This window comes from Eptatretus burgeri, chromosome 5, assembly GCF_056783735.1.
Source record: "Eptatretus burgeri isolate ZD-2024b chromosome 5, Ebu_testis_v1, whole genome shotgun sequence".
Lineage (NCBI taxonomy): Eukaryota > Metazoa > Chordata > Myxini > Myxiniformes > Myxinidae > Eptatretus > Eptatretus burgeri.
The window spans coordinates 111,903,999-111,926,498 of NC_140965.1; the positions used below are offsets into that span (position 1 = coordinate 111,903,999).

The window sequence follows — 22,500 nt, forward strand, 5'->3', positions numbered from 1 at the left end:
TAAATGTAAAAATTCCCTGCGCAGACACGAACCATCTCCGATTTTGAAAATTCCTCCTAGAAAAAAAGTTATGACGTCAAAATATCTCCGCTAATGGAAATCGCCTAAAAAATTATCTCCGAAACTAGGCAGGCTTTTTGAATTTCGCTTGCGGGAATCGAACAGGGCATTTGCAGAGATGAATTACCGCACATATGATACATCACCATGACGTTGATGTGGATTTTTTTAAACCCACCTTGTTGTGATCGTCGTCCTGAAGGATTCTAACTGGCCGATTGTGGAATCCTATTTGACTTCAGACAGAGTTTAACGTTTGTCCGATTTGATTATAAAATCCTACAAAAACCCGATCGACTGATAAAACTGATGTCCACACAAGTCCTTCCTTGTGAAACAATTTATTTCCTAATTATACACCATACACTTTTCACCCTCGTACAATGAACTTAAGAATCCCCATTTGATTGCAATATTATTTGGTTCTATTTCATTTATTCTTACTTTAGTTAAGAGTTAGACCAACCCGATTTAATTCACTTCTACATTACATCAGAGAGTTTTATTCTAACTTGGAACTTGGTCAGTTCCAAGGAGTACAAGCCACTGAGAAACTATACTTCCTCACGTGCTCGCACTCAAAACTTTTAGATTTCAAAGCATTTTATACTTCCATTAGAGAGAGGTTGGGGGATATTCACCCAGACTGAAGACGTGTCCTTTAGACGAAAAGCCACTTCGTACATTTTCTAAGCAAAGGTTCATTTATCAGCTCGGTCACTCTGCTCCAGAACAACACATTTCTTATCATTTAGGGCAAAAGTCTTTTGGCCAGAAATGACAGCCAAATCAACTTGCAGCATAAAAGTTACATTTCTCAAACTCCATTTGTTGCAATTTAAAATACATTAATATAATTTTTTCCCCCACAACGTCATATCAATTTTTATGACGTCATTCCTATTTTTTGACATTTTTTGTTTCACAACCCAGAGTTTTCATCGGATCTTCGTGAAACTTGCCATGTATATGCAGAAAGCCCACGCGCAGACAGTAACCATCTCCGATTTTGGAAATTCTTCCGAGAAAAAAAGTTGACGTCATAATATCGCTGCTAATGGAAATCGCCGATACCACTATCTCCGAAACTCGGCAAGCTGTTTGAATTTTGTTTGGGGAATCAAGCCGGGCATTGGCACAGATAATTTTTCGCAAACCTGATACATCACAATGACGTCATATTCGTTATGACGTCATCATTAAGAGGACGAGGATCGTAGCTCATTCGAGCTTGTTTTTAATGCTGAAGAAAATTGGAAAATCTGTTACAACAAATACGCAAATTATATGTTTGTATTTACACAGAGTGATAGGCATGGTGAAGCCGGATGTGCTTGAGCTCGTGATTGATCAAACTCTTGTGAACTGTGTCTACGCTAAAATTATTGCAGATGTGCAAAGGGCATGCAATAGCATTTCAAGGAGGCAATATCAAAGTCATAAAAAGGGCTATGTGCAAAGCTCACGTGAACATGCAAGAGTTCACATCAACACTCATGTGGGACAGCTCTGATTTAAACTTGTTATACTAATTTATCAACCTTCAGACAAAATGTCTGAAATAAACAACAACAACAACGAGGTTAAACAGAAAGGAACATTGGTACAGGAAGAGGCCATTCGGCCCATCATGCCTATACTACGCCAACACCAGATGCTATCACTCATCCACACACAAGCTACTGACAAGTCCTGCCAATATCACTCGACCCCTTCATCTCCAATGCATCTAGGTACTTATTTAACTCACATCTACGACCACTACCTTTCCAGGGAAACCATTCTATGCATTAACTACTGTCTAATGGAAAGACCGCTGCCTTATTGCTGTCCTATCCTCTTCTTTACTCTTGGGCTATGGCCCATGATCCTATCTCTGTGAATTTTTCTGAAAAACTCGTGGATATTCCCATACTCTTAAAAAACTGTGAACAGAAAGGTACAAAGACACATTGCAATGGGGAAAGGAAATTACAATGTAGAAAAAAGCAAAAAAAGAGATTGTGAAAAAGAAAAAGCCAGCAAAATGCATTTGCATTTCATAGCCAAGGCAGTCATTAAAATCCAGGAATGCAATTGTATTTTTGTGGACAAAATCTTGGAAGAGCGAGACTGATGAGTATCATTGAATGATGAAATGAAACATAAGAAACTCGAGACCAAAATTATTAATCAATCGAGGAAGAGATCGACACAAGGCAGCATCATAGATTTCACAGTGTGGTTGTGTTATGGACATGGTCCTCGGCACCAGTGTATGATTATCACAGACAACGATCAGTTAGCCGTCATCTAAGAGGATTATATAATCTGTCATACAAAGTCGTTCTCTACAGAACAAGTTCGAATAGAGAACATACCCCGTGGGAGTTCATTCGTACAACTCTCAGGTGAGCGATGGCACGGACGACAGATAGTTTTGAAATCTGGTAAGATTTTCATCGCATCAGAAAAAGAAACCAGGCCACCTCACAATAGTGAGGTTTTAGATAGGCTAGTTTCAGAGTGAGGCGAGTTTCACATCATCATTTTCAACTTCGTTTTGCGTTGGGAATCACGCAGCACATTTAATTTTTTTGTGAATAACACTTTTAAGAAAATGGGCTGAAAGGGCCGTTGCTCGGCCCAAAGGGCCGGAATCACACTTTGGGCTCAGATAATGCCTGGGGAATGGTCTCCAGAATATACCTGTCAAGTTTGGTTCGGTTCCGTTCACTAACAACAGATAAATATCAATTTTTTTTTAAAATGGGCCAAGAGGGCTGTTTGTCGGCTCAAAGGGCCATAATCTCACTTTTGGCTCAGTTATTGCCTGCAGAGTGACCTCAAGAATACACCTGTCAGATTTGGTCCTGCTTCTTGCACGAATAACCGAGAAATAGCAATTTCTAGAAAATGGGCCGAAAGGGCCGTTTCTTGGCCCAAAGGGCCGGAATCACACTTTGGGCTAGTTGTTGCCTGCGCATATGTATCTCGTATATGCCTGTCAATGTTCATCGAATTCTGTACACAAATAATGAAGAAATAGACGTTCAAATGAACTGAACACAAGAAAAGAGAGACAGCGAGCGGCGCTCAGACCCCGTGGGGTGGAAGACCCCAGGGGGTAAAAATGGGATGAAAAAGTAGTCTGCGTGAAGGCCCGTGATGGCCTGCATCGGTGGATAAGTAGAGCAATGAATGAAATCAAAAGAACGTTCGTTGCAGGATATTAACTGTCATGGGAAGCAAGGAGAAGCTGTGGTGATGACCCTTCATTGGAGGAAAGGCACCTTTTTTGTTCCAACAAAAGGCTAACGGGCAAAACGTCAGCTGTTCCTTCCTTCCCAAGGCAGCCAGCATAATTTTGTTTATCCCATCCTTTATCAAACAAAACTACTAACGAGTGGGTTTTCACTTTTCTTATGCAGTCTATGGGCTGGCAGGATGGCCTGGAGGTATGCACAGTTATCTCTTCGCTGCATTGCATGGCCTCAACTCTCAGCCCAGCTCTAAACTGTCATCCCAGCGTTTCACAGGAAGAGCGATTCATCACTGCGTGTGCCATCCCTCGGATGGACATCCCATCTGCCAGCATTACTTGGTGGGCGTTAAAGATCCCATGGTGTCCTTCTGGAAGATGAGGCGAGCTATCTCCGGCACCATAAAAAAGTTACAAATTGCTGCCCCAACTACTGCTGCGAAGACAATGGCGAACAACCAAGTATAACCCTAGACTGCTTTAGCAGCACCGATGCTTAATCGAAACAGAGTGTGCAGTCTAAATTAGAATTCAAAGATCAAAAAGCTAACCCAAAAGAGTCAGAGGTGAAACAAATGTAGAAAAAAATGAAGGAGGGAATATGAAAGGGGAAAGATCTTTAGATCGATAAAGTTCTCACACCCTCACGATGTCTCCCCAAAAGGACCGTCTCGAACACCACCCCCATCTACTTTCTCAACAATCATCCTGAAGAATTCCTTTAATTCAAGCTTTTGGTCAAGCTCACTATCTGTCATGATCTTTCCTGGGAAAGCCACATTTCCAAGATGGTCTCCAAAGCCAGTCGAAGACTAGGCATCCTCCATCATGCAAGGTCCTTCACTAGCACACCTGAGCTCCTGACCATGTACAAAACTTTCATCCACAGCCTTATGGAGTACTGCTTTCCCCTCTTGGGTTGGTGATCCTGCCACACACCAAGCTTGACTTCACACTGTGAAGACCAAGGCATTTGGGATCATTAGTATCTCACATGATGAAGCCGAGTATTTGGGTCTCTCACTCTCACCGCAGGGAGGTCGGTGGTCTTTCTGTCTTCCACCATCTCCTCCCCGGCCTTGCCACCCCCCCTTGCTCTGTCTGTGCTCTGCCCTCCTCCTCCTACCTATATTTCGTCAGGGCGCTTAAGTTCCGCCAAAAAACCCCTTCTGGTGAAAATGCCAACATCAAGAATAACTGCTGACCTTCACTCTTTAATTCATATTTTTTTCCTGCCTTTGGAATAAATTCCCACACTCTCTTCAATCCCTCTCCTCCCTCTAGGTCTTCAAAACAGCTGTTCACCACCATCTCTTATCTTCCCCCATCCAAAACCATGATCTTTTCCACCCCCGTCAATCCACCCAAAGCCCACCTCCTTCAAATTCCCTGCTTTCCTTCCTGAAAGTCCCTGTAGTACCACCTTGTTGACCCCGTGTACCCCCGCCCCATCCCTCTCCCCTCCACGGATCTCCTATTGTCTCTGTTCCCCACTATTTTGTGCTTCCCTCTCCCGCCCCTCTTGTCTCCTGCCTTGTTATATGTTTCTGTGTATTCACTCTTCCACGAGCTTTGACATGGTATGCAAAAATTAAACACGGTATTCAAAGGTGGACTTATCAATGAATAATGCAATTATGGAACGAATAAAGAAAGAACAATGTGCGGAACAAGGTAACAATGCCAAAAGATAAAAAGGCAAGCCATGAAGGGGAAACAAATGGGATAGAATACAGAAAAATAAGGAATCGTAACCAACCCCCAAAGTGAAGCCTGAATCGGGATTCAGTTCCAGGCTGGCCCGTCCAATAAATATAGATCTTCTCTCCTTGGCTGGTAACTCGTGCTGGTCCGGACACATTACCAGACAGCAGCAACAGCCGTGGGCTCCGAGCATCAGGGCCTGCGCCAGCATGGAAATAAGAAATAAAGGTTGGAGATTAGGTTATGTTTTATCCCTAAATTATATTATATGTTACAATATTTAACCAGACTCGGTGGTGCAATGGTTGGAGAATCTGCTCTGAGTCTGGAAGGTTGGTCTGAACCACGGCGGAGCCATACCAAAGACTTTAAAAATTACACGTGCTGCTTCATTGTTGGACTCTCAGCATTCAAAAAGGATAGAACATTCATGAACAACCAACCACAATTCGGGCTTAAAGGGCCGAATGACCTCTTTCTGTGTTGAACTTCCTTGTAAGTTAACATACATTATTATTATTATTATAATTATTATTATTATTATCCAAACACAACAAAGTCAACACTTCATTCATCATGAGCCCTCTTAACAGAAAAAAATCAAGAGAGGTACTGATACCAAATAATTTGAGAATCGTTCTTTTTACCAACCACATGTCGCAGGTCTACAAGGGTTCAGCATAGTTGTTGCTGTCGTTGTTGTGGTTCTTGGTGGGGGGTTGATTTTTGAAATGTGCACCCATTGGTTGGATAGCTGCTGGACCCCACCCACATTTGTCGCTTGACTCGATCCACGATGGCACCTCCACAAAATAATATGGCCGCCATCTTGGTTTTCTGCTGGGCCTGAGACATCAGGCCTGTCGGCGTCTGCAGATTATACACTGTCTGGATTTAAGTCAGATTTCCATTGGCTTTGTTTGGGTCGAGTGTTTCTCACGATGAGGGCCCCGAAAAATCCAATCAATGTCGAACAAAAGTTATTAACAAGGTTTAATCAAGCCTGTCAGCATGAATAGTACGCACCTCCATAAAAAAAAAGTGTTGCTTATTGTTCGAACGGCCCCATATTGGGGTTAAATAATCTGTGACCGTGCCAACTAATCAATTCATACTGATATAACTGTGGCGGAGGCTGACATGGATGCGAGGTGTCGAGTTAATCTTTAATAGCGCATTAAATGTGCATTTCCCAATCGGCCCATTACTGGATTTTGTCGCAGGGTGTGACCACAGTGTGATCATTCTTGTTTAGATGTTATGGTCCTACATAATAATACGCTTATTACCTCTGCCAATGAAGCTGGGCAGAGGTTATGTTTTCACCCCTGTTTATCCTGCGGTGTACTTTTCATTGTTGCCAACTTGTGAGTACCTCTACATCATGAACTTTGTTCCATTTACTTGTCCAACAATGGCAGTCGTGTAGGTGTGGTTTTTATCTTCTTTCGAACCAATCATTTTGCCCGACACTGCGACGGCTTTCTGGGACCCCCACCTCACGTGAAGAGGACCAAGGCTGGAACAGAAGGATCCCATTTTACACCAATGTGGAAATAACTCACGGAACTGAGTTTCACAGGAGTTCGCTGGAGTTCATGGGAAATCAAGGGAGTTAAACCGCATTTGCAACACTATCTTCAGCGACGCATTCCTCTTGACAAATGGAGCTTCATACCACACACCTCGTTGTGGCTCCCTATCTCCAGTGAGGTTTTGACTCCTTTTAACCGTGGGACTTCTTTCATCATACCCCTTTCGGAGAGCAACGTACTCCCATGGGCACTGGTCAACGATGAAACCCGTGGCATCGAGCGGATCGCATAACTTGGTGGATATGATGCAATCGTCGTTTTTTCTCGCTTCGTATTGAACTTGAGACTATTCACATGCACTCAAGCTGAACAGCTCATGAGACACTGCTCAGACTGGACAAAGTCATCAGAATTTAGCGGTGAGTGTAAGTGGATAACTCGATTTTCTACGTTTTTTTTTTCTATGCATATACACTGAACCCAAATGCCAATTTAAACACAAAGTTAATCAGGTTTCAAAAACATTCAAAGCATTGGCATCAGTTCTGTATGGTGATCGTTTCCCACATTCACAATTAAACTTTGCAAATCAGTAATATAATCCTGTAGGTGTTGAGGGGGACGTCTGTCCCACTGTGGTCTGGCTTTCAGACAGGTCGCTTGTTCGTTCTTCCTGGGTGAATTCTCAGTCTCAACATCCTCAGTCTTTGCAAAGTGATCCTGTAGGTATCTAGGAGGACTTCATGCTCCAGTCCCTGGATATGCCCCGGGGTCACTTGCCATTGCCTGCTTTGCCTGGGATAACCACCAACATCCTCTATCTCCTCCTCTACCCACAACTATGGATGAACTTTGCCGACAAATCATCAAACTTGTGATACAATGCGCATGATATTCTGATCACCTCATTGAAGAATAACACCCATCCCCTTTATGGTGACCACTGTAGATGATGTGGTTTCATAGGTGGTGCTCAATTTATTGTTTTGGTTGTCATAGAAGAACTGGATCACCTATACGTATGTCGAGAGTTGTCATGTGTCACTTGGCATCTGCATTTTGTTTGATTTTTTTTTTCTGATAATCCAGTCTCGGTGCAGGGCATTTTGGAGCACAGGATTTTGGTACGTTCTTCTCTTCCCAAGAGAAGTGCTGTTGGAGATGCTCCTGTAATGCCATGTGGTGCTGTATGATAGTTCAGGATGAATGGGAAGAGTTCCTGATGACAATTCCTGCGAACGATGCATGCTGTGTGAGAAGCTTTACCCAGAGTGTGTAAAAACAGTTCCACTTCCAAGTTCGCTTGAGGCCAATAAGGTGGAACTTTACGAAGTTTGATTACATGAATGCTGCAAAACTGTTTGAACTCAACACTGATAAATTGGGGTCCATTGTCTGATACAATTTCAAAACAAGTCATGGGTGGAAAAAACAGTTGTTAGACCTCTAATGACAGATTGGGTAGAAGTGGATGACAGGATAATTGCTTCTGGCCATCGCCAACATTCATCGGCAATGCCAAGGATGAATTTGCCGGTAGGGAATGGGCCACATATGTCAACATGGATGACCTCCCATGGATGGGTTGGCATCTTGTTCATTTGTAACAGCGCAGCTTGAACAGGTAAGCCGACACACTGACATGTGTGGCATGCACATTTGGTATTTTCCATGTCATTGTCAAGAGAAGGCCACCATACTTTCTCACGGAGTAACTGTTTTGTTTTCACAATACTTTGATGGCTCTCATGAGCTATGTTGAGCATGCATTGACGCAAGGAGTGAGGAACGACAATGCGACTGCCACAAACAATGAGGTCATTTTTCATTGCGAGTTCGCTCCCAATATTCTGATATGGATGTAGGAGTGGTATCTCAGGCCATCGGAACGGAGATCAAACGCTGCCCCATACAGAGAAATGTGGAACTTTTCACAAGCCCACACAACAGCTGGAGCTTCCTTCTCTGTTTGAGAGTACTTCCACTCTATACTATATCACAGCGTGAGCGGCTGGCATCGGCAATAGCTCTTGTAGTATTGTCTGAAAAGGTTTGTTCCAAAATATCACCAAATCCCACCAGATGTGCATCCACAGTTAGGTGAGTGCAAGCCTAAGGGTTAAAATGCACCATAACTTGGTCACTGGTCAAAGTTGTTTTCAACTGATCGAATGCCATTTGATGTACTTTAGTCCACGTCCAGGTTGCATCCTTGTAAGTCAAGGCACCTATTGGATCTGCAATGGTGGCAAAATTTGGAATAAAATGAGTGAGGTAGTTTTTGCAAGGCCAAAAAAAACTTCGAACTTCAGCTGTATTGGTTGGATTTGAACAATTCTTGATATATATAGAAATATATATTGTCGCGGAGCTGGTGGTCCAGGTTAACACCACCAGCTCGGATAGCCGAGCGTTTTTTTCCTTATTCGGAGACGGACATGTTGATCCTCAGAGATTATAACGCATGTGGGAGGGCGTGGGGTGCAATGGCGGAGGTACGGAGGCACGGATGGATGCACAGGGGGTTTATACTGGAACCCCACAACAAATGCATAGACACAGAAAATAAAAATAAACGGATTTAATGAAAATACATCAATATTTTACAAAGGACAATGATCAAAATGTGTTAATACGTGAAATTAACTAAAGTCTAAATCGAGGCGCCTCAACACACAGACTTAAATATAGGACAAGGGGAAATTAAATGTAAGCAAATCCTTCCTTTATTCTGGCACTTAGCTTTGTCCAGAGATGGTCTGTGTGGAACTTGGAATCGAGGAGATTCATCCTGCATGCGGAGACGCATGCAAAATGGCGCCGAGCCGCTCTCTCGGAGCGGGAACATTTGTCAAGCAAATCGTGAGCGGTACTCAACACCAAGGCTCACCAACCAGAGTGCGGCTTCTTCCTCGATCGTCCTCACCGATGCCGTGGCTTTGCAGAATCTCACCGTTCCCTTCGGTGACACACACGAGACCTCGAGGCCTGTCCCACACGACCAGCCAGAGTCGATGGCCAGTGTCTTGCTCAGTATGAGACAAATCGCCTCAGCACGAGTAAGATAATCGTGCTGTCCTCTTCCTGCGTTGAAGGAAAGCCAGTCGTAAAGCCCTGTTCATACAAACCATCTCCTAGCTACATTCTCTCTCATGACCACGTGCATCCCTCACTCCCAACTCGTGCATTCCTCCTCTTCTCTGTCTGACATCACCCCAAACATCTGTACACTTTCCAGGGCGTGGCTTGCTCGCGCAAAACCCGGGAAGCTGGAGCCTCCGTCCACTCAGCACGTTTGACTCGCTTCTGACTTCACGCCCATCAATCATCAGCCTCGGGGACATGACTTCGCCCACAGGCACCCTCGGAGGCGGGGCTTCTTTCCTATTTGTTCATGTTATAAAAACGCAATTTTTCCATGGTTTGTAAGACAAAAACATAGGGACAAGCCACAGGGGGGGGGCAATCACATACTGGGGAACTTGGCCTTTATCCCTATCACACCACCCCATGTGTGATGACACGTAACACTTATGCTCACATTCTCCCAACTTAATTTACATTGAGATGTCTCCAACATGTCCCCGGACCAAACAATTCTATTCAATCATAACTTTCCTGTGAAATTCCTCCATCTCACCTCATAACTGTAACTATGTAAACACTGATGAGGCCAAACATTACGACCACCTGCCTAATATGCTGTTGGTCCTGGGTGTGCCGCAAAAAACAGTGTCGACTTGCCAAGGCATGGAGAATTTGGAGGCCAGGGCAACACCGAGAACACGTCATCATGTTCCTCAAACCATTCCGAACAATGGGTGCAGTGTGTCAGGATGCATTATCCTGCTGAAAGAGGCCACTGCCATCAGGGAATACCATTGCCATTAAGAGGGGTACCTGGTCTGCAACGATGTTTAGGTAGGTGACACGTGTCAAATTGAGGTCCACATGAATGGCCAGACCCAGGGTTTCCCAGCAGAACACTGCCCAGAGCATCACACTCCATCCACAGGCTTGTCGTCTTCCCACAGTGCATCCTGGTGCTATCACTTCCCCAGGTGAACGGCACACAAGTACACGGCCATCCACGTGATCTAAAAGAAAGCGGGGCTCATCGGACCAGGCGACCTTCTTCCACTGCTCCAAGGTCCAATTCCGACACTCACGTGCCCATTGTAGGCGCTTTTGACGGTGGACAGGGGTCATCATGGGCACTCTGACCGGTCTGTGGCTACGCAGCCCCATACGCAGCAGGTTGCGATACACTGTGGATTGTGACACATTCCTCCCGTGACCACCATGAAAATTTTCTGACGTGCCACAGTCGACCTTCTGTTGGTTCGGACCAGATGGGATAGCCTTCGTTTCCCTCGCGCATTGATGAGCCTTGGGTACCCAACACCCTGTCGACAGTTTGAGGTTTGTCCCTGCTCGGACCACTGTCGGTAGGTACTCTCCACTGCTGACGGGGAGCACCCCACAAGCCTTGCCGTTTCAGAGATGCTCTGACCCAGTCGTCTGGCCATAACAATTTGGCCCTTGTCAAAGTCGCTTAGGTGTTTACTCTTGCCCATTTCTCCTGCATCCAACACATCACCTTCAATAACTGACTGTTCACTTGCTGCCTAATAGATCCCACCCCTTGATAGGTGCCATTGTGCCACTGGGAGACAGCATTGCAACCTTTAGTGATGAGAGAAGATAGAAATATCTGTGACATGTCTCTCATGTATAATTGAGCAGGATCCCAGCCAGAGGGAGGCATTTTTGCATTCACCGTGTCAATGTTGCGGCACGCCTTTCCACCCATCTCGTTCCTGAGGAAGAGGACCAAGTTCCAGCCTGTGACTTCTCGCCAGTGACAGACAGGCCATTCCAGCATGGCCACCTCAGATTGGCAGGGAGTAAGGCTGATCGATACTGGGCCGCACTCCAAGGTGTGGTCTCTGTTCGCTGGGGCTTTTCTATACCGGTGTACGGGGGGTCTGGTACGACATTCTGCCTGATCGAGCATGCTGCCCAAATCTGTTGCCAAAATCTGCCATCTGTCCAATCAGCGACTTCCACTTCCTGCCTGCTTCGATGAATCTGGCCTGTTTCAGAGTGAATGCTTGTTGTGTGTTGGCTCTTCGGGGTGATTAGTCATTTCTCTGTGAAGCATCGTTTATATTCAATCTTTCATCTGGAATTCCCTCTAAGTTGTGTTGTGCTTTTCAAAATATCTGCATTTTCTTCGGCTGTGTGCATGTCTTCCTGCCATCTTTCCCACGTGTTGATAGTTTGTATTATTGAGAACCCCTGGGGGATGAAATTGGTGTGAGTTCCAGGAATGGTTTATACAGGGTGTCCCAAACGTCACTGTGTACAAAAACATACAAAAAAGATTATGAAGAATTATTAAGAAATAAATTAGACGTTTACAATACATGTTGGAAATGGTGTCCACATACATGCAGACAAGCATCGACACATCCTTGGATATTTGCGAAGACACGCATCAACTCATCCTGAGAAATGTTGTTTATGAAATTGGTGATGACTTCCTGGAGTTCTTGAAGACTGTGGGGATTATCTTTATAACCAGCGCCATTCATTGCTTCCCTAATATAAAAGTCCGGCGGTAAAAGGTTCGGGGATCTCGGTGGCCAAATTTCCTTTGAAATTAATGTGTCTGCAAACACGTCGCAGAGCATCAAGGAGCCACGAACAGTGTGAACACTGCCCTGTCGGAAATACGCACCGCGAATTTCACCTTCATTCAGATACCCAATGGAAGGGTAAATAATTAAGTCACTATAGCGTTCTGAGTTGATCATCTGGTGGTGAAATATTGGGCCAATTATCCACTTTCGTGATATGGCGCACCACGAATCATGCAACGGTGACTCCAATATCACGTGTGCATTTCCTGCTGACCAAAGATGGCTGTGTTGGTTGTTTACAGAGGCAGACAAATGGAGAGAAGCCTCATCTGAGAAAAAGGTGAGTTCTATAATATGGTGTGCGTTAGCAATAATAAAGTCTTGTAACCATGGGCAGTAATCGGAACACTTGGTGTACTCATGACTCAAGTGGTAAAACCATCTTAAACCGAATCCACTTACTTCCCAAAAGCAGTGGCTTTACAATAACGCAAACTGCTGATGTACTGCTGACATGTTACTGATGTAATCCTCACTAGGAAAAAATGGAACTTTTGAAGGAGGTGCATGGTTAACAGGGGTAGAAAATATCATGGTTTTAGATGGGGGATGATCTGAGATAATGGTGAACAGCTGTCTTGAACACATGGAGGGAAGAATGAGATTGAAGTGAATGTGAAAGTTGGTTCCACAGGTGGAAAAAAAAAGATGAATGATTGAGTGGAAGTGAGTAGTGATTCTGGATTTTGGGAGTTTCGCCAGAAGAGGGTTGATGGGGGACCGCGTGCATCCTGCAGAAACCGAGGGGTGGGGGACAAAGCACATGGGTGCAAGACCAGAAAGGAGGTAGTGGAAGGCAGGGAGACCACCGACGTGTCTACAATGGGAAAGTGAAAGGGCCATCTTCAATGCATTTTATCTCCTAAAACCAAAGGCTTTAATCTCGTAAGTTAAGCATACGAGCTCTTCCACAAGCCACAAAAGAGAATGATAAATTCAAAGTTATGTCTGGCACAAGCCACACTGCACATCACCCAGTCAACACCATCCCCACTGTCAAGCATGGTGGTGGCAGCATCATGTTATGGGGCTGCTTTTCATCAGCAGGGAATGGTAAACTTGTCAGGACTGAAGGGACAATGGATGGTGCAAAGTCCAGGAGAATCCTTGATGAAAATCTGCTTGAGTCAGCCGTGAATCTGAAACTGGGTCGGAGATTCACATTTCAGCAGGACAATGATCCGAAGCACAAATCCATTGCCACATTGAAGTGGCTGAATAAGAAGTAAATAAATGTTCTTGAGTAGCCCAGTCAAAGTCTTGATTTGAACTCAATTGAACATTTATGGAAAGACTTGAAGATTGCAGTCCATCAACGATCCCCATCAAGAACGGGTGAAGATTTCACCGTCTCACTGTAAAAATCTGGAGGAGATCTACCCCAAAAGGCTCAGGAGCAGTCAATGCTGCAAAAGGTGCTTCCACCAAGTTCTGACCTAATGGGGCTGAACACTTTTGCAACCAGTGAATTTTGATTTGCACATGCTTTTTGCAGGTATTCCTGACATGTAACCTTCAACTATAACATCGTTTAGTTTGATCTCTTGAGTTATCGATAAAACAGTTCATTTGTTGAAATTGTTTCTACGTAATTCGTAATTCATCTAAATGTGGCATTATTGTTAGGGGCCGTGTACTTTGGCGGGTCACTGTCTGACAGTTTCTGTTTTAGCATCAGTGCCTCTCATGTACACGGTGGTCTAACTTCTTAAAGCCCTGATTTGTTTGTTCTTCTTGCCATCCATGGAACTTTTAACATTCATCTCGAACATTGAGAATCTCTCAAAACTGTCAATATTCTTCTTTTCTTTCTTTTCACTCTCCACCACTAACATCCATATATTGCAACTGTAAGTACCAGAGCATTCGCCAGCTTTCTCATGGTTTGTATCGTAACATCTGTGTCTTTTCAAACCCTTGACAAACCTGACGTTGCTGTTCTCCCCAACGCTAACCATCTGTTAATTTTTCCTCCACCTTCTCCACCCACTTCAATCTTATAACCCAGGAAGTTGAAGCTTTCCACTATTTCCACTTAATTGTCACCCAATGTGACATGTCACACTTCACAGTTGACAAGATATTAGTGGTTTTTTTTAGTTTTAAATAAAGACCAGCTTTTTCACCTTCCTTCTTCACCGTCTGCAGAAGTTTCATCAAGTCCTCTTTATTTTCTGCCAACAGAGTGGTATCACCAGCAAACCTCAGGTTGTTGATATTATCTTCCTCCAATCGTGACTCCAGGATTGTCATCCAAGTTTGATTTCCATGAAGATGTACTCACTACACAGATTGAACAAGTAAGGGGGGAGAGAATGAACGGCCGTCTGACCCCTTTTCCAACCCCAAACCATTCTGTCTCTCCCACACTCTGTTCTTACCGTAGCTCCTTGTTTCGTGTACAGGTTTCTTATCAGGCTTCGCAGGTGCTCCGACATCATCATTTCTCTCAACATAATCCACATCAATTCACGATCAACATAATCGAAGGCTTTCCTCTAATCTCTAAAACAGAGATGCACCTTCCTTTGATATTCCCTTGCTTTTTTCCATGATCAACATTTACCGTTGGTCAATATAGTAATTGTGAGCAGCACTGATGCATCATTCCAAGACACCCTGTAATGTTTATAGTGACTCTGATCAAGAATAATTGGATAGCTAGCGAAGATAATAATTACTGAAGCCACGAGTTGTGCACATCATGATCCTAAGGGATGGTGATTAATTCATTTTTTTTTTGACAGCTGCACAGAAGAGTTTGTGAATCGAAAACCTGCAATCAAAACACATAATGGCATTCTCCTTTGAAAATGTCTATTGTTGAAGTGTTTTTTTTATTGTTGTTTTTTTTTTTGCTATTTAGAGCACTGGAGCACGTTTGCGATATGTCACAATATTGTTGCACATTAAAATATAAAAAAAATAACGCGTTCCCTTGCAGGGAACTTCAATGCAGGAGGCAGTTTGGCCCATTAAAGCCTGTGCTGTTATTTGTCAGCTTATGGTTGTGTGTCCATGCTCAATCCTTTTAAATGCAAAGCATCAAACAAGGAAGTAGCACAAACCATTTTTTAAGTCTTTGATATGATTTAGCTAGGATTATAACTGCCAGCTTCCAAGACCAAGAGTGGACCTGTGGACGCATGAACCATTACACCATCAAATCTGGTGACAGCACTTTACCCAGTTTGATGTACAGTAAAACTTCAAATCTCGTGGGTTCTCATGTTGCGGGTTTCCACCAGTCACGGGCAACCTATTGTGTCCCGATTTAGTTACCGCGGTATTTCATTTCGGCCAATCACGGTTTTCGAGCTGAGATGAGTCATTGTTCGCTTCCGTGTGTACGATTACCTCCCATTGCAAGACTTTTCTTGTTACTCATGAACCGTTAATTGGAAGCAATCAGTCCAGCATACAGAATGAAGCCAAGTTTAATCATGAATTGTCGTCAAACAGGAGATGCCATATGGAGACCCTGTAATGCTAGATCTACAAGAACCAGTAGACACACAACAGTTAATCATGGTATCTAAATGTAAAACGATGGCTAAAAGTAGTTGTGCTAAAAGGCAGAGAAAGGTTATGACTTTGTGCGAACAAATTGAGTTGTTCGACAGTTTGGCAAGAGGACAAAGTGCGGCACATTTGGGCCGCCATTACGGGATCAACAAATTGACTGTGTTGTTAGCACGAGTCAAATAGCCATGCAAGTTTTCCTGCCAGCAAAGCACAAAAATCTCATTCCAGTCCAGTCATCCACTTATTGAAAAGATGGAAAGAGTGCTTAATGTTTGGATCGAGGCCCAAACAGAGAAAAAAAAGCCTTTGATTGGACCAGTGATATTGGAGAAATCATTGCTGATTTACCAACATTTTCATGAGGCACCTGGGCCCAAAGGCTCCAGTTCAACAATGGTAGACCATGATGCTGCAAAAAATTACCCACCATGGCTCATGGAACGAATGAAGACAAATGGATTTTTGCTGGAGCAGGTTTTTAACGCCGAAGAGACGGGATTACTTTGGAAGAGAATGTCATCTCATAGCTTCCTGTCCAAGCAGGAAAGATCTGCTCCGGGTCAAGGTAGATAAGGGTCGTCTTACCCTTCTCCTCTGACAATGCAGCAGGTTCCATCGTCGTGCTTTGTCCAACAGCCATCACAAGTTCTGCATCCATATCTTTCTAACCTCCACCCCACCCCCCACCCCCTCCCAACTCCTCTTTTGCATCACCATCATCATTCTGCGCACAGTCTTGTGTTTTCTATTTATGGCAGACTATAGTACGAGTAAGTCATGTTCTTACCTTTGCTTTTGTTACCCACCTCGGTTATGTATGTTACCGACCCCGATGTTTTGTAAAAACTACCTTGCTGTTTTTGCACTAAAAGAGTTATTTAATTAGTGTTCCTTTTTGATAGCCCTTCCCTTATAAGTAGTGGCTTTATGGGACAACATGCGTTATGAGGCATTTAGGTCGGATTTTACTTCGCCTGTTCCGCTCCCAAGTACCATCCCCACCAGTGGATTGTAGAGGGCTGTAAATCCTGCACATAAGTGGGCTTGGCTGTGCATTCTTGGGGTTATGGTGCGGAGTACAGCGGAGCTTGATGGAGTGAGTGAATGGAGCCCATGGAGCAGTGTGCAGAACAATAGGAAAAGGCAGATGCTAGACCGGGCACAATTTTCGACAGTACATGTAAAAAAAATCTCTTTACACTTAACTTTCGGACCATCATCTCACATGGCCTTTGTTTTGTTTCCAAACCCCTTGATCCACATCTTCATACCATCCACTCCGCACTTCACCGCACCCCTCACCGCACCTCTCTCTGACCACACACCATAGACATCCCCAGGTTGGGTGTCTGACAAGAATGAACTGATTAGATTTTGGTGAAGATCCAAATCCGGATCTGATAAGTTTCTTAAGTGATTCTTCACCATTGATAGATGGGGATAAAGTACTATAAAGCACAATATCTCAAAAAGTTGTGGACGGATTTGGATGAAGCTTCGTGGACAGGATGGGAGCGTGGCAAGGACAAATTGTTTTGATTTTGGTGAAGATCAGAATCAGGATCTGTATATGAGAATTTTTAAAGTGTTTCTTCACCATTGATAGGGCCAACAATGATATACAGTAGGACTGCACAGTATAGCATATTTCAAAAATGTATTGGGCCTGATATGTTCTCGTAGATCAGGCATTACGTGGTGGAGGTATGCGCTCTACCGAGTGCCCTTCTAGTTTTGTGTTGTGTTCATTCTGTCTGACATGTCATGTGCCACGTCATGTGTGTCATAGAAAAATCAGATATGCTACATTTTGCTTCAATGCGTTTGTGCCTTTGGTCAATGGGTAATGGTCAAAAAAGCACTGGCGAAGGGGGGAAGGAGGAAGATATGTAACTCACCCAGCAGTGTGAGATTTCAGAGGGTTGAGAATTCTTTTGCAAAACCCCCAAATATGTGCAGAGCATTTTGCATTGAATAAAAATTGTACATTAAAAACATGCTCGATACAAAATGTTGGCCCATTTTTCTGTAACAGTTATCTTCGGTTCATTGATGAGATTGTACATATTCCAAATGCAAGACGAATCCAGTGGTGTTATTTTACAAGGATTATAAAGAAATCACAAAACGGTGAACAAATAAACAAAGTAGAAAGATTTGAACCTGGGAACCCAGCATAATGAGCTACACACTCGGATGAGAAAATCCGATCAGTATGTCGAAAAGGAGCACATCGCGTTTTCTATTTATGATTAAATTCTCATACAAGGGGCATTATAAAAGTTATTGGATGAGATACTACAGTTCACAGTTCTCAGAACGAGATACCAAGATCGAAACACCAAAGTTTTTTGATATACAGCATCAGGATATGTAATTAGTCAGGAAATATAATTTCTTAATCACAATATATGCTTAAATAATAATAAAAATGAGCTTTTATTGGACTATTATGAGGATCTCCTTCCAATAATTTTTGAATGCCCATTTTGAAAGGCCTTGATTTTGGATACAGCGCTTGCTACATTGGAACAGTGCACCAACTCCACAATGTTTAACCAACACTTGCTCCATGATTTCCAATGTGGTGGGAGTAAATCTATTTTGCCAACTCGAGAGGTCAGAGAACACCTTACACAGTGTTCAAGTGTATTTATAATTCAATTGAAATAAAATAATGAACTTTAAGGTCGTTTAAAAAAAAATTCCACAAGCTCAGTCATTAATGCAGCATCTTGGACAACACCTTATTTAACACGTTAAAATAGTTATTCGTGCCTGTTGTTTGTGTCTTTGATGATGTCCTTAAAAACAGCAAGGTTCCTGTTTGGAATGATTTTAAATTTGTTTTACTGTCAGATAGACAGATGGGGCAAAGTAAAAAATAAAAAAAACCTCACTCCTCTCTGTGCACGTGTGATCGTGTCTAATTCATAGCCAAAGTACTGTTAAACTTCAGGTTTGTTTTCCGATTCATGTTGCGATTCCTGTTCAAAATATAACATTCAGATGAAATCAAGCTGTTCCTCGATCAAAAACTGACATTTGTAGATGGATGGAAGGACTGACGGACAGACAGACAGAGAGAAGTAAACTTATTGTTTAATCCCGCTTTTCAATTCACGTGCGAAGGGTAAGGTGAAAATGAATGATTGAGTAATGTTTAGATGTTATAATTACTCAAACAAATCTCTTTTGTAACATGAGTTAAATATCTATATGATAATATGACAATATGCCAAAAGCAAAATGTGCGCGATATACAATGATGATTCATACCATTGATTATCGCATTTCAGGTTTTTTTCCGAAACTCCTGACGTCACGTTTCGAGAGATCAGTCCCTAGTCCCTTGTCATTAATTTAAATGTTCACGACATTTATCAGACATCCCATTTTCCGTTAAATTGCACTTTTTGGTGTATAACCTATAAATTATATGCAGTATTGTGCAAATCTGATGATCCACATGATTATTTAATACGTGCTTACATTAAAAAAAAAAACATTTTTAATCGAGTGAATATTACAAAACGAGTTATCTCTCAGACGGATCTTATAAATAATAAATAAATAATTTCTAAATAAATATAATTAACTATTTGAACGAGTTGTTAAAATGGTCATGAAAGTGACATCTATTTATTAGTTCGGCAAAAAAATTGCAAAATGTTCAAGACCACCCTCACATGTCAAACGCATTCCCCCTTCCTCCATCAATATTTTCCCTTTTCTTGCCCGATCCTAATTAATATCGATATAATTAATTAATTATTGACGATCATTCATTAATGATCCTGTAATCCTAAGGAACAATAGTGATCCTAAGGAGCTTAAAACACAGAAATAATTTGGGATTTGAAAACGATTATAATTCAAAAAAGGTAAGTTTCATACCATCAAACACCTCAAGAGAATCCAGAGCTTGACGACCCCAGAACTCATCCACCATGATGGAGATGTTATGGCCAGCAGTGACTGTCACAGTCCAGGAGCAAGGATGAGTGCTTGGTTGGCTTGGACTCACAATCACACCCGAAGATTCCGTTATGGTTTCTGCCACTGGGCAGACAGCTGCAGGAAAAGACAGGGGATGGAGAGGGAGGGACTAAAGTAGTTGACAACTTGCTTAAAAAACACAAAATACATTCCGCAATACATTATATGAAACTATTACGCCTCATAATATCTCCTTAATACGACGACGCCATTTTTGGATGCGAACAATACCATTTTATTTACATCTGTCTGTATGAGATGAGGTCATCATCATGACCCATGAGTCATTCCTGCCTGCGGTTACATTTTAAAAAGAGGAGGTCAATGTGTGCTGGTACCCTTTCCAAATTTTGTATTCCCACCGTGGCTGAGGACAAAGTACTTTGGCAGCATCCTGTGATGAAGTAGCAACATTTTCAGGGTTATTTCTCACCTTTGAAAGCCTTCGGAATTATATAGTCATGCACGACCCGTCTCAATGCCTCCTGGCATGAATTGTTTAATTTATCTCATTATTATTATTAATAATATTATTATTATATTCGAGAAAATATAATTTATGACTTTCAGGTAGGCAGTCTCAGTGTGGCATGACTGTTTGAAACCAGATGGGAATGGTTCGAAAAGAGAATGCTGGTGCTGGTATTCCAGAAGTTGAATGGGGAACGACACTGCATAATATCTTCGACATGAAAGGTAAAAGAGAAACATGTCAGTAATTTTGAGGATAATTTGCATCCATTCAGTGAAGGTTTCTTCAAGATGGGAATTGCTATGGCTTGTTTAAAGGAGGATGGAACTGTGGATGAGGCAATGGAGCAATTGAGTATTTCCTGTTGCAACTGGAGAGACAATTGAAAATAAACAAACAACCAAAGGTGATTGACTGGATCCAAGAGAGCATCACATTTTTCCTTTAACAGAAGGGATGATGGGGGAAACGATCCTTAACTTTATGTATGCAATATAATTCACAGCAAATGATGCAATGTTTCTTGCTGTTTCTTGCTGATGAGGGCAGGAATTTGTAATTTGTTCAGAGTGCCGGCGATAGCTCGTCTACTCTTCACAAGGGATACCGTGGGATCTTTAACGTCCACCAACGAATGCTGGCTACAGGAAGCCCGTTCAATGTCCATGCAAAGGATGGTACAAGCATTGTATATATACATACACTGCCACCTTATAATTGCTGGCAGTGTTGACCGGGTACCAACACGTCTCGCTTTGATGCAACACCTCTTTGATCAGACACTTGACCCTGACCCGTGACGTTTATTATTATTCAATTGAATTCAGAATGTGATAAAAAAAATTGAATTCAATAAAAATGGAAGAATAAATACTGTAGGTACAGCACTGTATTGGAGTCATCAGAAGGAACCCCAACAAGCAAAAAGCAAAGATGAAGTCATCATGAGGAACTCAATAGGGTTCGGGTTTCAGCTGCTACTCCTCTCCCCTCAAACCCACCCAGGCGCAACCAAGTGAGCGTTATTTAAAAATAATAATAATAAAAAAACAGAACCCAGATCAAAAATATAAATAAATACATCTGGTTGCCAAATCATGCATCCAATCAGGTTGAAATTTAAAATATATATTCCCCATCGCTACTCGATCATAATTGCGAAGTTTCACCGAGATCGATAAAGTGGTTCAGGATAAAGAAAAAAAGATATTTGCTCAATCCAATATAGCTGCCAGACCATGTGACCCATCAATTATTTGTGAATACCCTTGGGGCTTGAGGAACATTTGCATGGAGTTTCCCCTCGATCTGTCCAGCCATTCTGGAGAAGAAGATTTTTAAGAGGTTTTCCGGTAAATACAATATGGCTGCCAAACCATGTGACCTATGACATTATATGTGTGAACCTTTTGTTCCTCATGGATAGGCAGTCAAATGTGTAAAGTTTCATCTCGACCTGTTCAGCCATTTCAGAGAAGATTTTGAAGGTTTTTTTTTTGAAAAAAAAAAAAATGGTGGCCGAACCATGTGACCGAAGACATCATCAATTTCTTTTCTGTGGATCAATTTATCCCCAGATGACCCTCAAAATGTTCATATTGATCAGTTGTAGCATTCTATGGTTGCAATTATGACGTCACAATGAAGGCACCTATGACATGTTTAAAAAAAAAAATCACACATTCCCCATGTAGAGTACTTTTCATATGCCAAGTTTAATTTTTTTGCATGGAGTGGTTTCGGAGAGACAGAGGTCCAAAGTTTTTCCTTTTTTTCCAATACGGCTGCCACACCATGTGACCTCTGATTAATTATTATCATTGAAACATTATACATGAGTAATCGCTCCTGTGGTGAAAATTTTGTCGCAATCTAATCCAACAAGCATTGGCAGAGATAAACACTCATGTTCTATGCAGACAAACAAACAGACAAACAAACAGACAAATGGACCCAAATGTAATACCCTCTCCTCTGGTGAGGGAAAATATGCATGGATGACACATGCTCAATTCTGTACGTATCATAATTAATGTATGTGTCAAAAAAAGTCTGAAAAATGTACCGCTGGATTCCTTAGATAATGGAATTATTGGTGCACAAAACAACAAAACAATTGAGAGTTCCAAATAATACAAAACAGTTACTGTCTAGAGTTACAGATAAAATAATACAGCTATTGTCGAGAGTTCTAAACAATACAACACAACTATTGTCTGGAGTTCAAGATAAAATAATACAGCTATTGTTGAGTGTTAC

General features: G+C 42.4%; 1 protein-coding gene across 3 annotated transcripts in view; it reads right to left on the reverse strand.

The window, feature by feature from the left end:
• The window catches only part of LOC147027167 (CUB and sushi domain-containing protein 3-like), a 1,179,270-nt gene that overhangs the window by 242,162 nt on the left and 914,608 nt on the right, over positions 1-22,500 (reverse strand). For all 3 annotated transcript variants that reach the window (XM_085883358.1, XM_085883359.1, XM_085883360.1), the window contains 2 exons: positions 19,668-19,844; positions 5,061-5,204 (listed from right to left, as the gene is read on the reverse strand). In XM_085883358.1, the coding sequence (XP_085739484.1) occupies positions 5,061-5,204; positions 19,668-19,844 (321 nt within the window). The remainder of the gene's footprint in view (positions 1-5,060; positions 5,205-19,667; positions 19,845-22,500) is intronic.